Source organism: Castor canadensis, chromosome 10, assembly GCF_047511655.1.
Source record: "Castor canadensis chromosome 10, mCasCan1.hap1v2, whole genome shotgun sequence".
Taxonomy (NCBI): domain Eukaryota; kingdom Metazoa; phylum Chordata; class Mammalia; order Rodentia; family Castoridae; genus Castor; species Castor canadensis.
The window spans coordinates 130,068,409-130,088,505 of record NC_133395.1 but is presented as its reverse complement, the minus strand read 5'-3'; the positions used below and the strand labels follow the sequence as shown (position 1 = coordinate 130,088,505).

General features: G+C 41.2%; 1 protein-coding gene across 2 annotated transcripts in view; it reads right to left on the bottom strand.

Moving 5' to 3' along the window:
• Positions 1–20,097, bottom strand: part of Gxylt2 (glucoside xylosyltransferase 2) — a 91,743-nt gene that overhangs the window by 39,894 nt on the left and 31,752 nt on the right. The window contains exons 1-2 of one of the 2 annotated variants that reach the window (XM_074044247.1): positions 19,661–20,047; positions 18,283–18,414 (exon numbers count right to left, since the gene is read on the bottom strand). In XM_074044247.1, coding sequence (XP_073900348.1) covers positions 18,283–18,414; positions 19,661–19,786 — 258 coding nt within the window. In that variant the 5' untranslated portion in view covers positions 19,787–20,047. Of the gene's footprint in view, positions 1–18,282; positions 18,415–19,660; positions 20,048–20,097 lie in introns of those variants that run through there. The other variant, XM_020168310.2, reaches the window with a different exon arrangement.

The window sequence follows — 20,097 nt, the reverse complement described above, 5'->3', positions numbered from 1 at the left end:
GAGCCTGAGCAAAGACACGTGGCTGTTTTTAAGCCCACTTAAAGAGGTGGGGAGTGGGAGGCGCAGGAGAAACTCCCAAAGGAGGTATTTTGGGACACCTCAGGAATGCCGTCTACAGGCACAGGAGAAAATGCTGGAACAGGTAAACTGCAAGAAGCAGGGCACAATGGCTGTCACAGAGGCCGAACTTGGCCTCCATTCTAGGCTCCCTGACTTGCCCCAGGAAAATGGTTTAATCTCCCCCAAACGTCAGTTTCCTCATCTGTAAAGAGGAGGCCAGTGCCTTTTTGAAGACTCGTGAGGAGTTAATGAAATCAGACCTGCAGATGTGAGCCCAGGAGGCAAGGGCAGCAAAGACAGTGGTCTTTGGCCATCTTGCTTTCCTCCCTTGTCAGTGGTACGTTCTGAAGATGCATTTCTCAAGCAGCATTTCTCAAACTATTTTAACTATAGCTCACAGTAAGAAAAGCACTCACATCACAATTCCAGTGCATGCATATATAAATAGAGAAAATGGAAACAAAATTAGTATATCCATTATTTCCTTCCTATTACACTTTATTTCATTTTAAGTTTTTAAATTAAATTTAATTGGGGCTGGGGTGGGGCTGGGAATTAAACACAGAGCCTCACATGTTAGGTAAGTGTTCTGCCATTGAACTGCATCCAAAATCCTCATATTAAAAAAAAAAAAAGCTGAGGGTAATATCAAGAGTCACTGTGGGTTATTCCCTGCAATTTGAGAAGACCGAGTAGTCAGTCAGTTAACAAACTTGTGGTAAATAAATATACAAAGGTAGAAAGGCAGACATGGAAAAGTAAGCAAAAACAGTCTATGTCCCCACCATATTTCCCAGTCTCAGAGGAAGCTACCTGTTCCAATTCTCTTTTAAAATTATTATTACCTTTTGGAGGACTGGGGGGTGAACTCAGGGCTTCACACTTGCTAGGCAGGTGCTTTCCCACTTAAGCCACCCCTCTAGTCTTTTCACTCTGGTTATTTTGGAAATAGTATCTCACTTTTTGCCCAGGCTGACCTGGCAGTGACTCTCCTATTTTATATTTCCCACCTTAGCTGCAATAGCAGGCAAGGGACACCAATGTTTTCTGTTGAGATAGGGTCTTGTGAACTTTTTGCTCAGGCTGGCCTGGAACTTCAGTCCTCCCAATCTCTGCCTCCGGAGTAGCTAGAATTACAGGCGTGAGCTCCCAATGCTCAGAATTATTATTATTATCATCAAGACAGGGTCTTGTTCTGTGGTCCAGGATGCCCTTGAACTCACAGTCCTCCTGCCCCCACCTCCTGAGTGCTGGGATTCTAGGTATATGCCAGTATAGCCAGCATTAATTTAGATTATTTTAACTGTTATATGAAAACTTAAAAGTATACGTATTGATGGGATAACATGTGATGTTTCAATACATGTGCACATTGTGTATTATTTAAACCAGGATAAACATATCTATATACCATTTCTTTATGATGAAAACTTTCAAAATCCTTTCTCCCAGCATTTGAAGTATACACTACTTAATTGCTATTTAGTGACCTTACTGTGCAGTGGCATGCCAAGGCTACTTGTCACCTATCCAACTGTAACTTAGTACCCTTCTGCACCCCATCCTCCCCTCTCCTCCCCAGCTTGTGGCAACCACCGTTCTACCGTCAGCTTCCACGAGACCAATGTTTTTAGATCCCACACATGAGCGAGATCATGGGGTACTTGTCTTTCCATGACTGTCATATTTCACCTAACATAATTCTCTCCAGGTCCATCCATATTGTTGCAAATGACAAGATTCCATTTCTCAAAAATACTTCTTATTCCTAAAAAATATTCCATTGTGTACACATACCACTCCTTTATTAATCAATTTCAATTCTGAAGGTATGTGTCTCCATGTCTCTAAATAATATACCTTGTCTGTTGACTTCCTACCTTGGAAGACTAAAATTTAGCTCTGTTCCATAGAACTCTCAATCTTGCTGTTCACGTGTACACACTTTCCATCCCTCGATACACTTACATCAAAATATTGTTTAGGTCAATATACAATGTCATGATGCCCATGTAAACACAATTTCCACTTGAGCCATAAAAAGAATCATGACACTCTCCTTTTAGCACAGCTATTTTCCCTGGAATTAAGAATTCCCTCTTTGCTATTGTTGAGCCAAATCAAAGCTTCCTCTACAGCTTCCTGATTGGCCCCAGCCACAATTCTGTATAGCAATTACCTCCCTTCTCAGCAACCCCTTTCCTGTCTCCTTTGTGTGATGCTCCCTGCCTCCTGGACCTCACCTCTTCGTCTTCCTGATGTATTCCACCTTGGTGAAGTACATTATCCAGTAGCCCCTCAACACAAGACTCCTAGGAGGTAAATATTTTGAAACCATACACTTCTGAAAGTGTGTTGATCTACCCATACACTTGATTTATAGTTGGGCTGGACATAAAATTCTAGGTTGGAAATAATGTTGCCTATAAATTTAGTATTTTAACACTTCCACCATTGCTATTGAGGAGTCTGAAGCCCTGCTGATTTCTGGTCCTTTAGATGTGACTTTTTTTCCCCTTTCTGACAGTCAGTATAATCTTTTTCTTATTGTTCTGAAAGTTCAAGTCAATCTACCTAATGCTATATGGCTTGAACTCAGGGCTTCAAGCTTGCAAAACAGGTAAAATTCTACCCCTGAGTCACACCTCCAGTCCATTTTGCTCTGCTTATTTTGGAGATGGTGTCTCTAGAACTATTCACTGGGACTGGCCTTGAACCATGAATCTTCTGATCTCAGCTTCCTAAGTAGCTAAGATAGGCATGAACCACCCGTACCTGGCCATGGCTTTTTTTTTTTTTAATGTAACAGAAGAGTCTTTTGGTGGAGTCCCTCAATATGGGAACTTAAGTTGGTTTTGTTCTGAGAAATTTTCTTGAATTAATTTCACTGCTGATTTCCTATCTTTTGGAGTCTCTGTTTTCTTTCTGAAACTCCTATTGTTCAGCCCTCTTACTTCTGATCGTTCTATTGCTATTCCCCATCTGCTGGTATTTGTTAGGCTTTTGTTTTGTTGCTGTTTTGGGTTTTTTTTCACTGTCTTTAGAAAGCTGTCTTCAATTCTTCTGTCTTCTATGGAGTTGTTTATTTCTGTTCTCATTTTATGGGTTTAGGACTGAGTTTTTTATCCTCTGAATGTCTCATTATGTAATCTCATGCTTCTTTCATATATGTAATATTTTCTTTCATTTCTCAGAGGATACTGATGATAATTGCTTTGGAAGTTTTATCCACCCTGCATATATTATTTCTCTTGTTGATGTTCTTTGTTTGCTTGCCGCCCTGCCTTCCCCAGTGGAGAATTTCTTCAAATGTCTAGCGATTGCCACATCTTTCTTCATGTTTAAGGATGGCTTGGAAGCATATGGCCAGTTTGTTTGGAAAGCTGTGCCTCTCAGGGTAAGAAGCTCTGGTGTGACCCTAATGGAGAATCTCCTGGTGTCAGTGTCCTTGAATTCCACGGATGTTTTTTTCAAATCTCTATCTGCATGGCAAAATTTTCTTTGCAAGGTTATGGGGTCTGTGTGGAAAAAAAAGGCCTAGGGTGTTAACATCCATATTTAAGTTTTGTTTTGTTTTGGCAGTACTGGAGTTTGAACTCAGGGCTTTGCATTTGCTGAATGCTCTACCACTCGAGTCACATTTATAACCTCCAAATATAAGTTTTTGATTGAATCTTATGTTTTCAACATGGTGTCCTCAACTGGGTTCTCTTGGTCCAGAGACAGACAAACCTCCAATATTTTGCCTAAGAAGGGGAGAGGCGTTTTCCCAGTCAAACGGTATGAAACAGGCAAGTTGGGGGGTCTAACTGCCTCTCTCACCTCCTGATTTTGGGCTCATATTCACTGATCCTTGCAGGAATAGCTAACACCACCAATTCAATGGCTTTGGGGGATTACACTGTGTATGCTATTTGCCACTGAGCTTTCTCCGCAGCTGGTTAATGACATTAATTATCAACTCTAGTGTAGGTTTAGGAAAGAATGATTATAAATGCAGCTGATTTGCTTGCCATCTTTACTCAGACACAGGCCTAGTTGGCTGGCCTTCTCTTTTCATTTGGAGAGCCCCCAATGTACTTTCAATTAAGTCCTCTTCCGATTAATGCAACTTGAGTCACTTATGATTACAACTAGCCAAAGAATTATGTCACAGCAGGTAATCAACAAGTATTAGCTGTGTTTCTTATACTTTGTTTCATAAGGAACATGATGACTCTTCAGTTCATAATTAGTAGGTTGGGGTCAAAAAGATGATGTAACTGATACACTAGGACAAGTGACAATTGCACTGTGTTGGTTATGGCTTGTTGTTATTAACCAAGATAAAGTATTTTTTGGGAAAAGAGTCAACAGTTTCATGCCATACATCAGTTCTAACAAAAACAGGAATAATAATAAAAATAGCAGTTAACACTATGTGCCAGGCACTGTTTCTAAGGGTGCTAAATGTATTAACTAATTTAAAATTTCAAAACACTACAAGATAGGAAATACTTTAAAACCCCATGTTAAAGATGAGTAAATTAAAGCAAAGGAAGATTAAATTATTTTCCCAGGCTACAACGGGGTAAGCAGTAGAAGATGTGAACACATGGGCTGCTTCCAGAGCCTTTCATACTGCCTCTAGACATCTCTTATTTTTGTCTCTATTAAATGTTTCCTACTAATGTGGTTATTAAAATTCCCACAGGCCTTGCGTTACCTCTCCTTAATAATGTAAATGGGCCTTTTTAAAGGCCTGAGAAGAGATGCCTCAAACTGTTCACTGTTCAGTCTATTGCTTGCCCTCCCAAGAACATCTTCCCCCACCTCTTGACAAAAGCAACTCTCTTTCCTGTTGTAAAATCCAATCCATGTGTTTTGGGTGGCCCCTGTTGCCCTTAGAAGAGAATCAACCAGAGTGTCTTGACTGGACCTAATTATGGGTGCAGGGATGAACCATGACTTTGCGTTATACAATGGTTTCTCAGACACAACACCAAAAACTCAACGACAAAAGAAAAAGATAACTGGGACTTCATCAAAATTAAAAAACTTCTATGCCTCAGAAGATACCATCAAGAAAATTGAAAAGACAATCCACAGAATTCAAATTTGTCCACTTCATCAAAGTTACCTAACTTAGTGGCATGCAGTCACTCTTCATATTGCTTTAGAAGTCTTTTATTTTGGTAATCATGGTGGTCATGTCCCCCTTTCCTTCCTGATTTTAGCAATTTCAGTCTTCTCCCTTTTTTCTTGCTCAGTCTTCCTAACAGTTTGTCAGTTGCACTGATCATTTCAAAGACAACTTTTGGTTCTTATTTTCTTGTTCTCCAGTTCCTTAATTTTCTCTCTAATCATTATTATCTCCATCCTCTGCTTACTTGGATTTAGTTTGTTCTTTTTTTATGTGTCATTAGGTGGAAGTCTAGTTTATTGATTCAAGATTGTTCCTTATTCATATCATACCAGTTGACAAGTATGCATTTTTCTTCAAACACTGTTTTAGCTGTGTCCTGTAAGTATTGGTATGTGTGTCTTCATTTTCATTTTATCCTTTTTAATTTCTTCTTTGAGTCATTGGTCATTTAGGAGTATATTGTTTAATTTCCACATATTTGTGAACTTCTCAAATTTCTTTATTGTTGACTTTTAATTTCATTCCATGGTAGTAGTATATTTTATATAACTTTAATCCTTTTAAGTTTATTGCAGCTTCTTTTATGGACTAATGTACAAACTATTTTGTAGAATGTTCTGTGTGCAACAGAAATATTTGGCTGGTGTGGGGCAGATTGTTCTTATACGCATGTTTGTTCAGTTGGGTTAGAGCATTCTGTACCCCGTTTCCTGGTTCATGTTCTCCCGAGTTCAATCCATTATTGAAAGTGAAGGAAGGGGTCTTTCACTCTTAAAAGATTTGTTATTTCTCCCAATTCTCTCAGTTTCTGTTTGATACATTTTGTAGTTCTGCTGTCATGTGTATGTTTATAATTTTTTATGTTTTGATGGATCAATACTTCTATCATTACAAAATGTCCCTGTTTATCTTCAGTGGTTTCTTTTCTTAACATTTTCTTTTGCTTCATATTAGTAAGACCATACCAGCTTTTTTGTGGTTATGTGGTTATGGTTTATGTGGCATATATTTTTCCGTTCTTTTACTTGTTTGTTTCTTTGAACCTAAAGTGTGCCTTCTGTAGACAGCATATTTAGGCCATTTTCTTTTCCTTTTTTTTTTTTTTTTTTTTTGGTAGCACCAGAGTTTGGACTCAGAGCTTTGTGCTGGTCAGGCAAATGTTCTACCAACTGAGCCATGCTCAGCCCAGACCATATCTTTATTAATTATTCTGACAATTCCTGCTTCTGATTGTACTTTTTTAGTCACTTACATCTAATGCTATTATTTATATAGTGGAATTTATGCCTTCCATTTTGCTTTTATTTTCAAAGTGTTTCATATCTTACTCCTATTTTGCATTAAGTAAATATTTTCTAATATAGAATTTAATCTAATGACTTTCACCATTTTTTAGATCTATTTCCATGAGTTGATCCATTTAAATTAAGTTCCATTTGATCATCTGAAGACAAGGCTGTTATGTCTATTGTGAAACTGACAGGGCATTTTGGCCTTTCATTTTTCCTGGTTCTCTTTGCAAACGAACTGGCTTTTTTTTTTTTCCCCTTCAGTTGTTGTTGTTGGAGACAGAATCTCACTATGTCACCCAGACTGCCTTGAGTTCTCCATGCTCCTACGCAGCTCCCTGGATTCATGTATCACCATTCGTGACTTCACTTGTTCTCATGAAGTTAAATGCCTCCCCTTACTTAAGGAAGCCCCTGAATTCTTGGCCACACTTGCCTGGAATTTACCTCTGCAACACATAGCTGGCAAAAATGAGAAATGCCAATGGCCTGCCTCTCCTGAAGAGATGCTATGTGCCTCAACAGGGCAGTTCTGGGTTCTTGACTAAACTGCCTGGAATTGAGTTTCCACCACCCTGAGCTGGAAAGAGAGGGGAGCAAGTGGGTCATGGTTCAAATGCCACAGACTCTCATTCTTCTTACCAAGACTTAGTCAATTCTCTTTTGGGAAAGGGGCAGTACTAGGGCTTGAACTCAGGACCTTGGGCGGCTAAGCCGGCACTGTACCACTCAAGCCACACCCCCAGGCTTTTTTGCTTGAGGTATTTTTCAAATAGCATCTTGCATTTATCCCCCAGGCTGGCCTGGACCATAGTTGTCGCATTTGTCTCCCACATAGCTGGAATGATGACAGGCATGCACCACAACACTCAGCTTTTATTAGCTGAGATGGGGAGGGGGGGGTCTCAAGAACTTCTTCCCTAGGCTGGCCTCGAACCATGATCCTCCTCATTTGTACTTCCCACACAATTAGGATTTCAGATGTTGGCTACCATGCCCAGCTAGTAGATTTTCTTGAATAAATGTTTCTTTATTTGCCTTGGTCCCTAGGGCAAGTTCCAACGAATTTACAGTTTTTTAACAATAATTTTCACCAGTTATGATTGTTTCACTGTGGGCAGTTCCACAGGGTTCCTCATGCCACCATGTTGGAAGTCACACCCTGCCATGTTCTTTTCCTGCTGCAGTTGCCAAGCGTCTAGCAATGATTATGTTCATGCAAGGGACTGAGAGACAGACAGACAGAGCCCTGATGATATTACATGAGCCCATAGCTCTAGCCATACCTGGGATCAGCACTATCAGCTGGACTTTTCAGTTTGATGAGGCAATAAACTGATGTCCTTCTTTAGAATCAAGTTTTTCTCACATGTAACCAAGAGTTATAACTAATATTCCAAACGTCAAGCCTCTGATGATACTGTGGAAAGTTTGCTCAACAAAATTGGTATGCATAGTCATTCCACGTAATCATTTTGATAGCTAATCTCAGCCTAATACTCTAGGACCTCTTGGTGTTTGATGAAAACACAGATATCATTAAAGTTGATTCTAACCGATGCTCCTCTTTTTCCTTTCTTTTTTTTTTTCAGTGGTATTGGGGTTTGAACTCAGGGCCTCATGCTTGCAAGGCAGGTGCTTTACCACTTGAACCACTCCATTAGCCCCAATGCTTCTCATAAGAAGGGTTCTAATACATTCTTATGCACATGTCAATATTTGTTGATATCAAAGTATTGGTTCCAAGGATGCCTGAATGCTAATTGCTAATGCTGAGGTATAATAGTAGCAATAATACAGAGGTTTGACATTAATTATAAGACGTTCTAAAAAAAAAAAAAAGGTTGATAAGCCTCCCTTTTCCATTAGCCTGTAGCTAACTCACTAGATCACCCCTAGGAAGCACACAGATTTCTAAACACTAGAACTGTTCACAGGACCTTTCAGCAAACCATAAATGGGAAGGGAAGGGAAAAATTGCATGTTGTTGCCTTTGATGTGATCTATAAAATAAGGTTTTTATTTGGCATGGTACTGCTTTGAAATACTAAAAAATGAGACAAGTTGCTCAGAAATATGGAGTCAGAAAACTCTCAGGATAAGTATGTTGGAAAGGTAAGCAATTTCATCCAGTCTCTCTTGATAATTTTCTTCTCTACTTCCTTCCATGAGTGTGAGTGCTTGTGGCAAGTATTGGTGGCAAGAAAGACATCAGGCATTATTGTGATCCTTGGGCTTATTAAAACTCGATGGAAAAACCCTTCTGCCTGGATTAAGTCTACATAGCTCCTCACGTAGCCACACTGAACACCACTTACCAATAAAAAAAGTCTCTGAAGATTCTGCCATTCAGTGAACTCTGTGATATCTGAAATACCGCTAAGATCCCCAGAGGACCCCAGTTACCCTTGAGAGAAATCTTTGTATTCAAACAGGCACAGGGTGTGGCAAAATGCAGAGCTCTATTACAGAATCTCACTACTTCCAATTAATTGGGGGAAAGGTGAGAGGAATTTATGATACTCAAGTGTTCCTACAGGAGAAAAGGTTTCCTGGGTTTTACTAAGGGAAAAGTCTTCCCAAATCAATTTTAATGAACATTTTGATTTACTTGTAGTTGACTTATTATTTTTAAATACCTCGAGCTTCTGGATTACCTGAAAGAAATACGTACCTCAGAGAGCTTAATCGAGCCACCTGCCGTGTAGTCTGCACTACTAACAACGGGCCTATTCCTAAGACCACCATCCCCAGAAGCAGAAAAATTCCACTGACTTCCAGGACTTCATAAAGCTTGCATTGGTGGAATCTGAATTTCCCTAATTAATTGTACTTGAGAATTTCACAGGCTCAAGATGCAAAGACGTCTGCTCTGATACTATTCTGATGGTAAATATCAGTTGAAAATGGTCTCCCCTACATATTTGGGGTAGATACCAGTCCCACAGAAAATGGGTAAGAACTATGGATCTCAGGCAAGTGGACACCTACTAGATGTTCGTGCTGCACGATCTCCATTTTTTCTGTGCTGCCTCAGCAACACATCTGATTTGGTTTTATAGAGATGAATTTCAGGGAAAATATGACCTAGACTTTAATTCTAAGACTTTATTTCAAATTGCCCCAAAGATCAACACATCTCAGCAGTGCCCCCAAATGCCAAGCTCAAAGTCTGCTCTTATAATAGAGGACGAGGAGAAGGTAAATGCCTATTGAGCACAATCTCTATTAATTATAGAGGGCTAGTTTCCATTATCAGAAGCACATGAGGAACAGTCCACTGGTCATGCAAATGCACAGCTAACTTAGTCTGGGAATGGATAAAAACAATTATGTGGTGAGTTTGGTTTTTTTAATAGTGGTAGTAGAGTCACAATTCAAGGTCAGGGAAATGTCAAATTTCCTTGGTTTGCTAATAGTTTGGATAAGGCAAGGAGACAATTTCCCAACTCTGGTTTTCCAATACTTTTTTGCCTAAAATAGAGACAAGAAGCAGAAACCAAACATTTTATCATCTTCTCAGATGGTAATTAGTATTGATATCACCAACCTACAGATTTTAGTTTCATTTTGAGGTAGTCATTTCTTACCCCTATTTTTATGCAATTAACCCCACCCCAAAACAGCAAGGCCTGTAGCGGGTGAAGCAGCCCAGGCAGTAGGTAAGCACCAATGCATTCAGACTTGGCTCTTCTTCCTGCTTTCTATGGTGGAAATGCCGAAAGCACCACCATTCAGGGATTCCAGATCAATAGATGGAAAGAATCCCCCTACTTGACTGTCTCCAGGAACCTCAAAATCAAATATGATCCAAGTTAAACTCATCTTCTCCTTTATCTAAACTGTTCCTCCTCTAGTCTTTCCCATTGTAAATACCACCATGCATTTCTTAGGTTGACCCATATAAGAAATCTCCTTTTTGGTACCTGCCCACCCATGTTTATTGCAGCATTATTCATAATAGCTAAGAGATGGAAACAGCCAAGATGGCCTAATACTTACGAATGGATTCAGAAAATGTGGTATTTATATACAATGGAATTTTATTCAGCCATAAAGAATGAAATTTTGCAGGTAAATGGATGGAACTGGAAAACATCATCTTAAGGGAAGTTAGTCAGGTCCAGAAGCCAAAGGTCACATGTTTTCTCTCATATGTGGATACAGACCTAATGCAAAGCAACATTATAAAAAACAGGTCACACTAAGGGGAGGTCACATATGAGAGAAAGAGGGTAAACAAAGGGAAGTAAGAAGGTGAATATGGCTGATGTACTTCCTATACAAGAATGAATATGAATAGGTAAGAACTTTCTCAATGAAACCCCAGCAGCACAGCAACTAAGAGATAGCATAGATAAATGGGACCTCATAAAACTAAAAAGCTTCTGTTCATCAAAAGAAATGGTCTCTAAACTGAAGAGAACACCCACAGAGTGGGAGAAAATATTTGCCAATTATACATCAGACAAAGGACTGATAACCAGAATATATAGGGAACTTAAAAAACTAAATTCTCCCAAAACTAATGAACCAATAAAGAAATGGGCATGTGAACTAAACAGAACTTTCTCAAAAGAAGAAATTCAAATGGCCAGAAAACACATGAAAAAATGCTCACCATCTCTAGCAATAAAGGAAATGCAAATTAAAACCACACTAAGATTCCACCTCACCCCTGTTAGAATAGCCATCATCAGCAACACCACCAACAACAGGTGTTGGTGAGGATGCGGGCAAAAAGGAACCCTCTTACACTGTTGGTGGGAATGGAGACTAGTACAACCACTCTGGAAAAAAATCTGGAGGCTACTTAAAAAGCTGGACATCGATCTACCATTTGATCCAGCAATACCACTCTTGGGGATATACCCAAAAGACTGTTACTCCAGAGGCACTTGCACATCCATGTTTATTGCAGCACTATTCACAATAGCCAAGTTATGGAAACAGCCAAGATGCCCCAGCACAGACGAATGGATTAAGAAAATGTGGTATCTATACACAATGGAATTTTATGCAGCCATGAAGAAGAACGAAATGTTATCATTCGCTGGTAAATGGATGGAATTGGAGAACATCATTCTGAGTGAGGTTAGCCTGGCTCAAAAGACCAAAAATCGTATGTTCTCCCTCATATGTGGACATTAGATCAAGGGCAAACACAACAAGGGGATTGGACTATGAGCACATGATAAAAGCGAGAGCACACAAGGGAGGGGTGAGGATAGGTAAGACACCTAAAAAATTAGCTAGCATTTGTTGCCCTTAACGCAGAGAAACTAAAGCAGATACCTTAAAGCAACTGAGGCCAATAGGAAAAGGGGACCAGGAACTAGAGAAAAGGTTAGATCAAAAAGAATTAACCTAGAAGGTAACACCCACGCACAGGAAATCAATGTGAGTCAATGACCTGTATAGCTATCCTTATCTCAACCAGCAAAACCCCTTGTTCCTTCCTATTATTGCTTATACTCTCTCTACAACAAAATTAGAGATAAGAGCAAAATAGTTTCTGCTGGGTATTGAGGGGGGGAGCGGGAGGGGGTGGAGTGGGTGGTAAGGGAGGGGGTGGGGGCAGGGGGGAGAAATGAACCAAGCCTTGTATGCACATATGAATAATAAAAGAAAAATGAAAAAAAAAAAAAGAATGAATATGAAATTTTTAAACCTGCTGAAATCATCATAAGAAAGGGACAAAGGTAGAAAGAAGAAAAATAGGATAAACCAACTCAGGTTACAATGAAACACCCTGTATAGCTATTTTAAACAAACAAAAATGTCTTTTTTTTTTTACAAAAACAGAGAACAGGAAGGTAAAACAGGTCCTGTCTGGGGGGTTCGTATTGTTGCAGGATTCCCAGACAGAGAGATGGGACATCAAGGCAGTTCCACAGGAAGAAATGTTTTATTGTGTACTCGTGTCCAGAGACTGAACCCCGAGAGCAGAGGGGCTTTGCCTTATATACCCTTTCAAGCAGAGTACAGAGGCAAGACACAAAGCTTAACCCATACGTGGTTGTCTGCAATTTTTATTGGCTACTTGATCTTCAGTGCTATGTTATCCTTTTCAGGTCCAATTTCCTTAAATTTCAGTTTCCTGCCATGCCATCTCCTCCTCCCCACTACATTATTCCTCCCTCTGATGCTCGGACCCACCTAGGGTCAAAGAGCATCATCTTGATTTAGGGGGTTTTATTTCCATAGCATCACTGCATGGGCAGCTGTTTTCCTCTCTGTAGTGGACTCCGCATGTATCTTGGCCTATGGCTGCACATACATCAAAGAACACTGACACTGGCTTATCAGGGTTGACACCTGGGTATGGCTAATGAGGTCCCAGAACTGTGAAAGTTTCGGGCTTCTAGCCATTGCTCCCGAGGGCTGTAGGTGGGGTTGAAGCAGATATGTTAATTACCACAGGAGCACACCGAATAGGTGGTATGTACCCAGTGACAGTGCCTGCTGAAAAGTCCTAGTGACAATACTTCCTCCTGGGTAGTATATATACATAAGTCACAATTTGAGGTTTGGGAATTCCCGAGCAGGAAACTAATTAGGTTTAACAAGAAGAAAACATGGAAAAGACTCATCCTTAGGGAGAGGCAGGCAATCCTTCAAGCTTCCACTGTGTGTAGATTATTTAGCTTCCACAGTGACTAGAGCATGGCTGTTGTCTTGCTGCCTGGAGGTAGCCGGAGATTCTGGAAGGTTCTGCCAAGGAAGGGCATGGGCATTTTGGAGGGTGATCTTGCAGGTGAGGTTGGGTCTGGGATGCATTTCCACTTGAGAGAAGCTGGCTTTATCTGGGTGTGGTGGACCCAGGGAGCAATCTCTGCCACTTCAACTGTGGTGGGCAAGACAAAATAACAACAAAAGGGCCCCTCCAATGGGGTTTTAATTGTTGGACACTCCATTCCTTTACCCAGATATCATTCCCTGGTTTGTAAGGGTGCAGTGCATGGGAGTTGTCAGGCTAATGGAAAGTCTCTCCTGGACCTAGTCATTGATTTTTGAAAGTCACTCCAAGGGCCTGCATCTGTTTTCTCAAGGTGAGGTCACCTATTTCTTTGAGGTCCCCCTGTATACCTTTGATTAAGGGGAGGTGGATGTCCATAAAGGACTTCAAAGGGTGAGAGTCCTGTCTAGCTTTGTGGGGCTATACCCAATCCTTAGTAATGCTATGGGTAGTAACTGATCCCACTGCAGATGGGTCTCCTGACATAGTTTCCCCAACTGTAATTTTAGGGTCCTATTCATTCGTTCCACTATTCCTGAACTTTGGGGGAAGTAAACCATATACAACTTCCAGGTGATTCCTAAGCCCTTAGCCATAAGTTGTACCACCTTGGCCATGAAGGCTTGCCCATTGTCCAACCCAATAGACACAGGTATTCTGAACCAAGTGACAATCTCCTTTAGCAGACATCTGGCCACCTTCTGGGCTTTTTCAGTATGAGTGGGGAAGGCTTCCATCCATCCTGAGAAGGTGCAGATGAACACCAAGAGATACTTGCATCTGCAGACTCATAGCATTTCAGTGGAGTCCATGATCAGGTTTTCAAGAGGAGTTCCACCAATGCTCTGCACCTGAGGTGGCACTCTTGGTCCCTGCCAGGGATTATTTTTGGCATATATGCCACATCTTTTGCATACCACATTACTTATGCTGGAGAGACTGGGGACATAAAAGTGCTGGGCCAAGGTGGTCTCAAGGGTTGTCCATTCTGAATGGGTTCCTTTGTGGAACTGCTTAACAAATGTGGGAGCCAGAGACTCCAGGATGGCAATGTGACCATCAGCAAACTTCTACCATCCACCTGGTAGAAAACTTCCCTTCTCAGTCTTGAACCAAGCTTGTTCTTGTGGGGTGTATCATGGTCCCATTCAGTTGAGACATGAAAACAAGGCAGCGGTCAGGGCAGTTGGGGTCAGTCCTCTCATGAGGGCTAGTTGCTTGGCCTCTCTATCAGCTCTCCTGTTTCCCCGAGCAATTGTTACATCTCCCTTTTGGTGTCCCTAGCAGTGTTTAACTGCCAACCATGTAGGGGCCCATACAATGTCTAGCAGTTCAAGGATTTCCTGTACATACTTGATACTTTTTCCTCCTCAGCAATGAGGCCCCTCTCTTTATATAGGAACCCATGGACATGAATGATTGTGAAGGCATATTTAGAGTCAGTATAGATGTTTACCTGCACTCCTGCAATAAGCTGGAGTGCCTGGGTAAGGGCAATGAGTTCAGCCTTTTGTGCAGAACTTCCAACTGACAGCAGGCAGGCTCCAATGCCTGAGTCCACAGTTACTACCGCAAACCCAGCCAAGTGTGTGCTTTCCCAGACAAAGCTGCTGCCATCTGTAAAGTATCCAATGTCCAGATGGCTGATAGTCTGATCCATTAGATCTGGCTGGCTTGAGAAAACCTCATCCATAACATCTAGGCAGTCATGCTTCAGGGGGCCCAAATCAACCAGCAACAGGGTGGCTAGGTTTAGAGTCTTAATAACTTCCAGCCAGATGTGTGGGTTTTCACATAGCATACTCTGACTATCTGAGAGTTGGTCAGCCAATAATTTCCCTTATACTCCATGAGAGTCAGGATGGAGTGGGGAACCTAGACAGTGAGTTCTTGCCCTAGGGAAAGCTTGTCTGCATCTGTCACCAAGACAGCATTGGCTGCTAGGGCACGCAGGCAAGGCAGCCAGCCTCAAGAAATGGAGTCGTTTTGACAAGTAAGCCACCAGATGGTGCCAGGAGCCTAGTAGCTGAGTCAGGACCCCAACAGCTGTCCCATTTCATACTAAGGGTTCCTGTTTTGCCCCCTTTGTGGCTTCATAGAGGGGTTTGGTCTAGACAGAGTAGTTAGGGATCCAGATTCGGCAGAAACCTTTGGGCTCCAAAAACTCTCTGATTTGCTGGCAGGTCTTGGGGCTGGAATGGAACAGATGGCTTGTTCCCTCAGGGGGCCAAGCCTGCATTGCCCTTGGGACAGGTGAAAGCTGAGGTATTTGACAGTGTCTTGGCAAATCTGGTCCTTTTTCCAAGAAACTTTGCATCCTACCTTCCATAGAAGAGAGAGAAGGAGGCGAGTCCCTTCCATACAATCCTCCCAGGTTGGTCCAGCATCCGTGTATTGGAGGAGTGTGTAGCCATGCTAGTCAGCTGAGAAAGCACTGAGGTCAGATGCTAAGGCAGTTCTGAAGATAGTGGGCGAGTTTTTGAACCTGGTGGCAACCAAGTCCAGGTGAATTGTCCCTTTTCTCCAGTATTGGGATTTTCCCATTGGAAGGCAAAGATAGGCTGGCTTTGTGGGGCCAGGCAGATGCAGAAAAATGTATCCCTAAGATCCAGACAGGTAAAAAACTTTGCCTCAGCAGGGACAAGGCCTGATAGTGTGTAGGGATTCGGGACTACAGGGTGCAGGGTAGCAGTTACTGAATTTACTGCCCAGAGGTTCTGAACTGGCCTAAAATCCCCAATCCCTGATTTTTGATGGGTAGTAAGGGGGTATTTCAGGATGACTGCCAAGGTTGGAGGATCCTATATTTTAGGAGTCTGTCAAGGTGTTTTTGAATTCTGACCTGGGCCTTTCAGGGAATGAAGTACTGTTTTTGGCTGACAGGGAGCCACCCGACTTTAGTTCCATCACTAGTACGGGCACATTTTGGGCCAGTCCTGGAGGGTTATCTTCTGCCCACATACCTGGAATCTTGAAGGAAAGATCCTTCAAGCAGAAGGCCTCATAAAACTGGCTGGGACTCTCACCTGGTCCTTGGATCAAACTGTCCATTGGTGACTAGCGGATAACTTCTCCTGGTGGTCCAGAGGATGCACCCTGGCGACAAGGGAAGTGAAAAAAACACCAACTCCAAATCCCAGACAAGAACCCCCAGAAATATTGCGGGATTCTTGAACACAGAGACAGGACACTGAGGCAGTTCCGCAGGAAGCAACAGTTTATTGTGCCAGCACAGACTCTGTGGACTCATATCCAAAGGCTGAGCCCCGAGAAAAGGGGCTTTGTCTTATATACCCTTTCAAGCAGAGTACAGAACTGAGAAACAAAGCTTAACCCATGTATGGTTGTCTGCAATTTTTATTGGCTACTTTATCCTCAGTGCTATGTGACCGTTTTCATGTCCAGCCTCCTTAAGTTTCAGTTTCCTGCCATGCCATCCCCTCCTCCTCACTACAGTGTCAGTGTGGGGGAGGATATAAGGAAAGGGTTTAGGACGGTGAATACTATGTACTATGTCCTCATGTTTGGAAATGGAAAAATGAGACCTCTTGAAACTATTCTTGGAATGGGGTGGGGGGGATAAAGGAGAATGATGGAGGGGGTGAATTCAACTATGACATGTTGTAACAACTTTTGTAAATGTCACATTGTACCCCCAGTACAAAATAATAAAATTTTTTTTTTAAAAAGAAAGTGCCTTTTTTGTATGTCATGAACAGGTAGGTACTGGCAATTTCAATCAGATCAACCTTAATAGTTGCTCAAGTCAGAAACCTGGGTGACAGCGTTTCCAGCTCAACCCCTCTCTTACAAGGAGCCAAGCATGAGTACTGATCAATTCTATCTCTCAGGCAGGCCTTGAATCCACTGCTAAAGCAATCTCCACAGCCCAATCTGAATTGTCTACACCACAACGAGCCAGCATGTCCTCTTTAAAACACAAGTCGAGTTGCCCCATGTTAGAAATCTCCCACTGCCCTGAAGACAAAGAACAGACACCCAACATGGCAGCCACAGCCTATAGACTCCAGTCCCCACTGAACTCTTCAGTCCCATCTCATTCTGTTTTTTAGTCACTAGGGCCTTCTTTTATTTCTTCAACCTGCCTCTTCCCAGCTTGGGGCCTTTGTATGTACTGGTCCATCTCCCTGGGCCTCTCCTCTCTCTCATGTCCCCAGGCCTTGTCACCCAGTGACCTCATTTCATTCACGTCTCAACATAAATGCCACTGCTTTAAGAGAACCGTCTATGACCTCTCCCAGACCACAATGGAACCCCATGTTCCATACAGCCATGACACTTATTCCCGACTTCAGCCACGACCATACTTCTAATTACTTGTTCAGACATAAGGGCCAAGGAATCAGCACCATGTCATCTTACTGACCACCATGTCACCATTGCAAAGCCAGTGCCTGGCAACTGTGAGACACTCAACAAATTCTTATTGAAGGTATGGATCCCTCAGAAACATTAAGGTTGTAATTCATAGTTTAAATTTGCCCTCCCTGCTCAATGAATTTTCAGTTTTGAAAGACCTTAACTGATTTTTCTATTTAGAATTTTTTTTAAAAAAGGAAACAAAAACATAAGATTTGAAAGTCAAAGCTGAAAAGCTGAATCAGAACTCTGGACCCTTGCTGACTTAGCATGTACCTTAGCATGACTACATCTAGGAGCAGTTATAAGTGAAATAACAGTAATAGAGGCTAAAATTTATTGGCAACTAACTACCTGCCAAGCCTATAGAGGAAACTGAGGCTTGGGCATTTATTTGAGTTCACACAGCCATGGGAAGCCATGGTCAAAAATGTCCTTTCATCCAAGATATGCTTTGGATGCTCTCAGATTCTCAGTCTTGACAGAATGAACTTCTAGAACAGAGATACCCTCTCTCTGCACACTGCAGAGTGATAGCATCAACTACAAATCCAAGAAAGATACACTGTTAAGCTCAAGTAAAAGATTTCTAAACACATCTCAGTTAATTCACCATGTTTCCAAGAGCAAATTTTCTTTTATTTTTGTTTTTCCCAAGCTGAATCTTATTAAAAAACAGGTGCTCCTACCGGAAGAAAGAGTCTCTGGGCAGCACAGGGTTTGAATAATTTCTTCCACTCCTGAGGGTTTCCAACAGAAAATGTGATGGGGTAGATTCTGTGCTCAAATTTCTTTGTATATGAGTCAGGCCACTGTCGTAACTGAAAGACATGGAAGACGGGGTGATTAGACATCAGGAAATATAGAAAACACCTGGGAGGCTTCCATTGGAAGAGCCAATGGAAAATTGTCTAGGCAATTTACATAGAAAGTCTAACTTCATCACCATCACTACCTATGTTCACTAAAGGAAAGACCATTTTCTCCTCTGAAAATTGCTACAATTTAAAGCAAATAACATTCACAATTGGCAAGGGAGTCAGGCAACTGACACATAAACACTGCCAGGAAGTATGAATGTGAATAAACTGCCAACTGGGCAATTTAGAAACTAGTCCCAAGAGACAGAGGTGCAAGGGTTTTCAGTAACAAAACTTGGGAATGGTCTAAATGTTCAATTATAAGGAATTGGGAAAATATCATATGACACATTTATACAATGGAATAATTTGTACTGTGAATATCATCAGTACATACAGAAGATTATGATACATAGTTAGGTTTTAGGAAATGCAAAGTACAGAAATATTTATAATAAGCTCTGTCTGATAGGGAAAATATGTGCACTTGTATTTTGCAAGTAGAGAAAAATCTTGACAGATTTGTATGAAACTGTTCAAAATGGGTACATCTATAAGTAGTGGTGCTGGTTTCATTTCCTAAGCTTGTATTTCTGTATTCTTCAGAAGTCTTATATAGAATATATTATTTTCTTTGCATATATTAATTTTAAAACAAAATTGAAATGGACAGGCAGAAAAAGTTTCACCTCCCTAAAATTCCTCTGTTCTACTTATTCACCTTTTCCTTTCTCCCTCCTGCTGACCTCCTATCACTGAGTTTTTAGTATTTCTTAGATTTACCTTTTCCAGAATGTTATATGGTTAGAATCACAGAGTATAGTTTTTTCATACTGGCTTAGCAATATGCACTTGAGGTTTTACATGTCTTTTTGTGACTTGACAGCTCATTTATTTTTTGTCACTTATTAATATCCCATTGTATGGATATACCACAGTTTGTTTCTCCATTCACCTACTGAAGAACAGGTGGTTGCTTCCAGTTTAGGGAAAGTATGGATAAAGCTACTATAAACATCTCTGTGCATGTTTTTGTAAATGTAAGTTTTCAGATCATTTGCATAAATACTTAGGATTCAATTGCTGGATCAAATGCTAAGCCTATATCCAACTTTCTAAGGCACTGCTGAATGGTTTTCCCACATGGCTGTACCCTTTGCATCCTCATGAGCGGGTTATGGGAGTCCCCGGTGCTCCATGTCCTCACCAGCATTTGATGGTGTTCAGTGCTCTGGATTTCAGCCATCCCAACAGATGTGTAGTGACATATTATAAGTTGTAATTTCCTGTTGGCATATGATATCGAGCATCTTTTTATAATCTTATTCAACATCTATGCATCTTCTTAATTTTCTGAATAAATGCCTTCCCACTGCCCCAATAATTCTACTTTTAAGAGTTTATAATAGGAAAAAAATGCCAGAAGTATACACTTCCTTATTACAAGGTTGTTTATTACAGTGCTGTGTGTAGCAGTGAAAAACTGAAAACAGTCTAAATAGGAGAATGATTGGATAAGATGTGGAGTTTATCTCCAAAATGACACGATGCGGTCACTTGTGATGACATCACAGAACTGAGGTCAGCACCCCACAACAGTGCAAGAGCCACATCCAGCCCACCACAAATAGCACACAAGTGAAG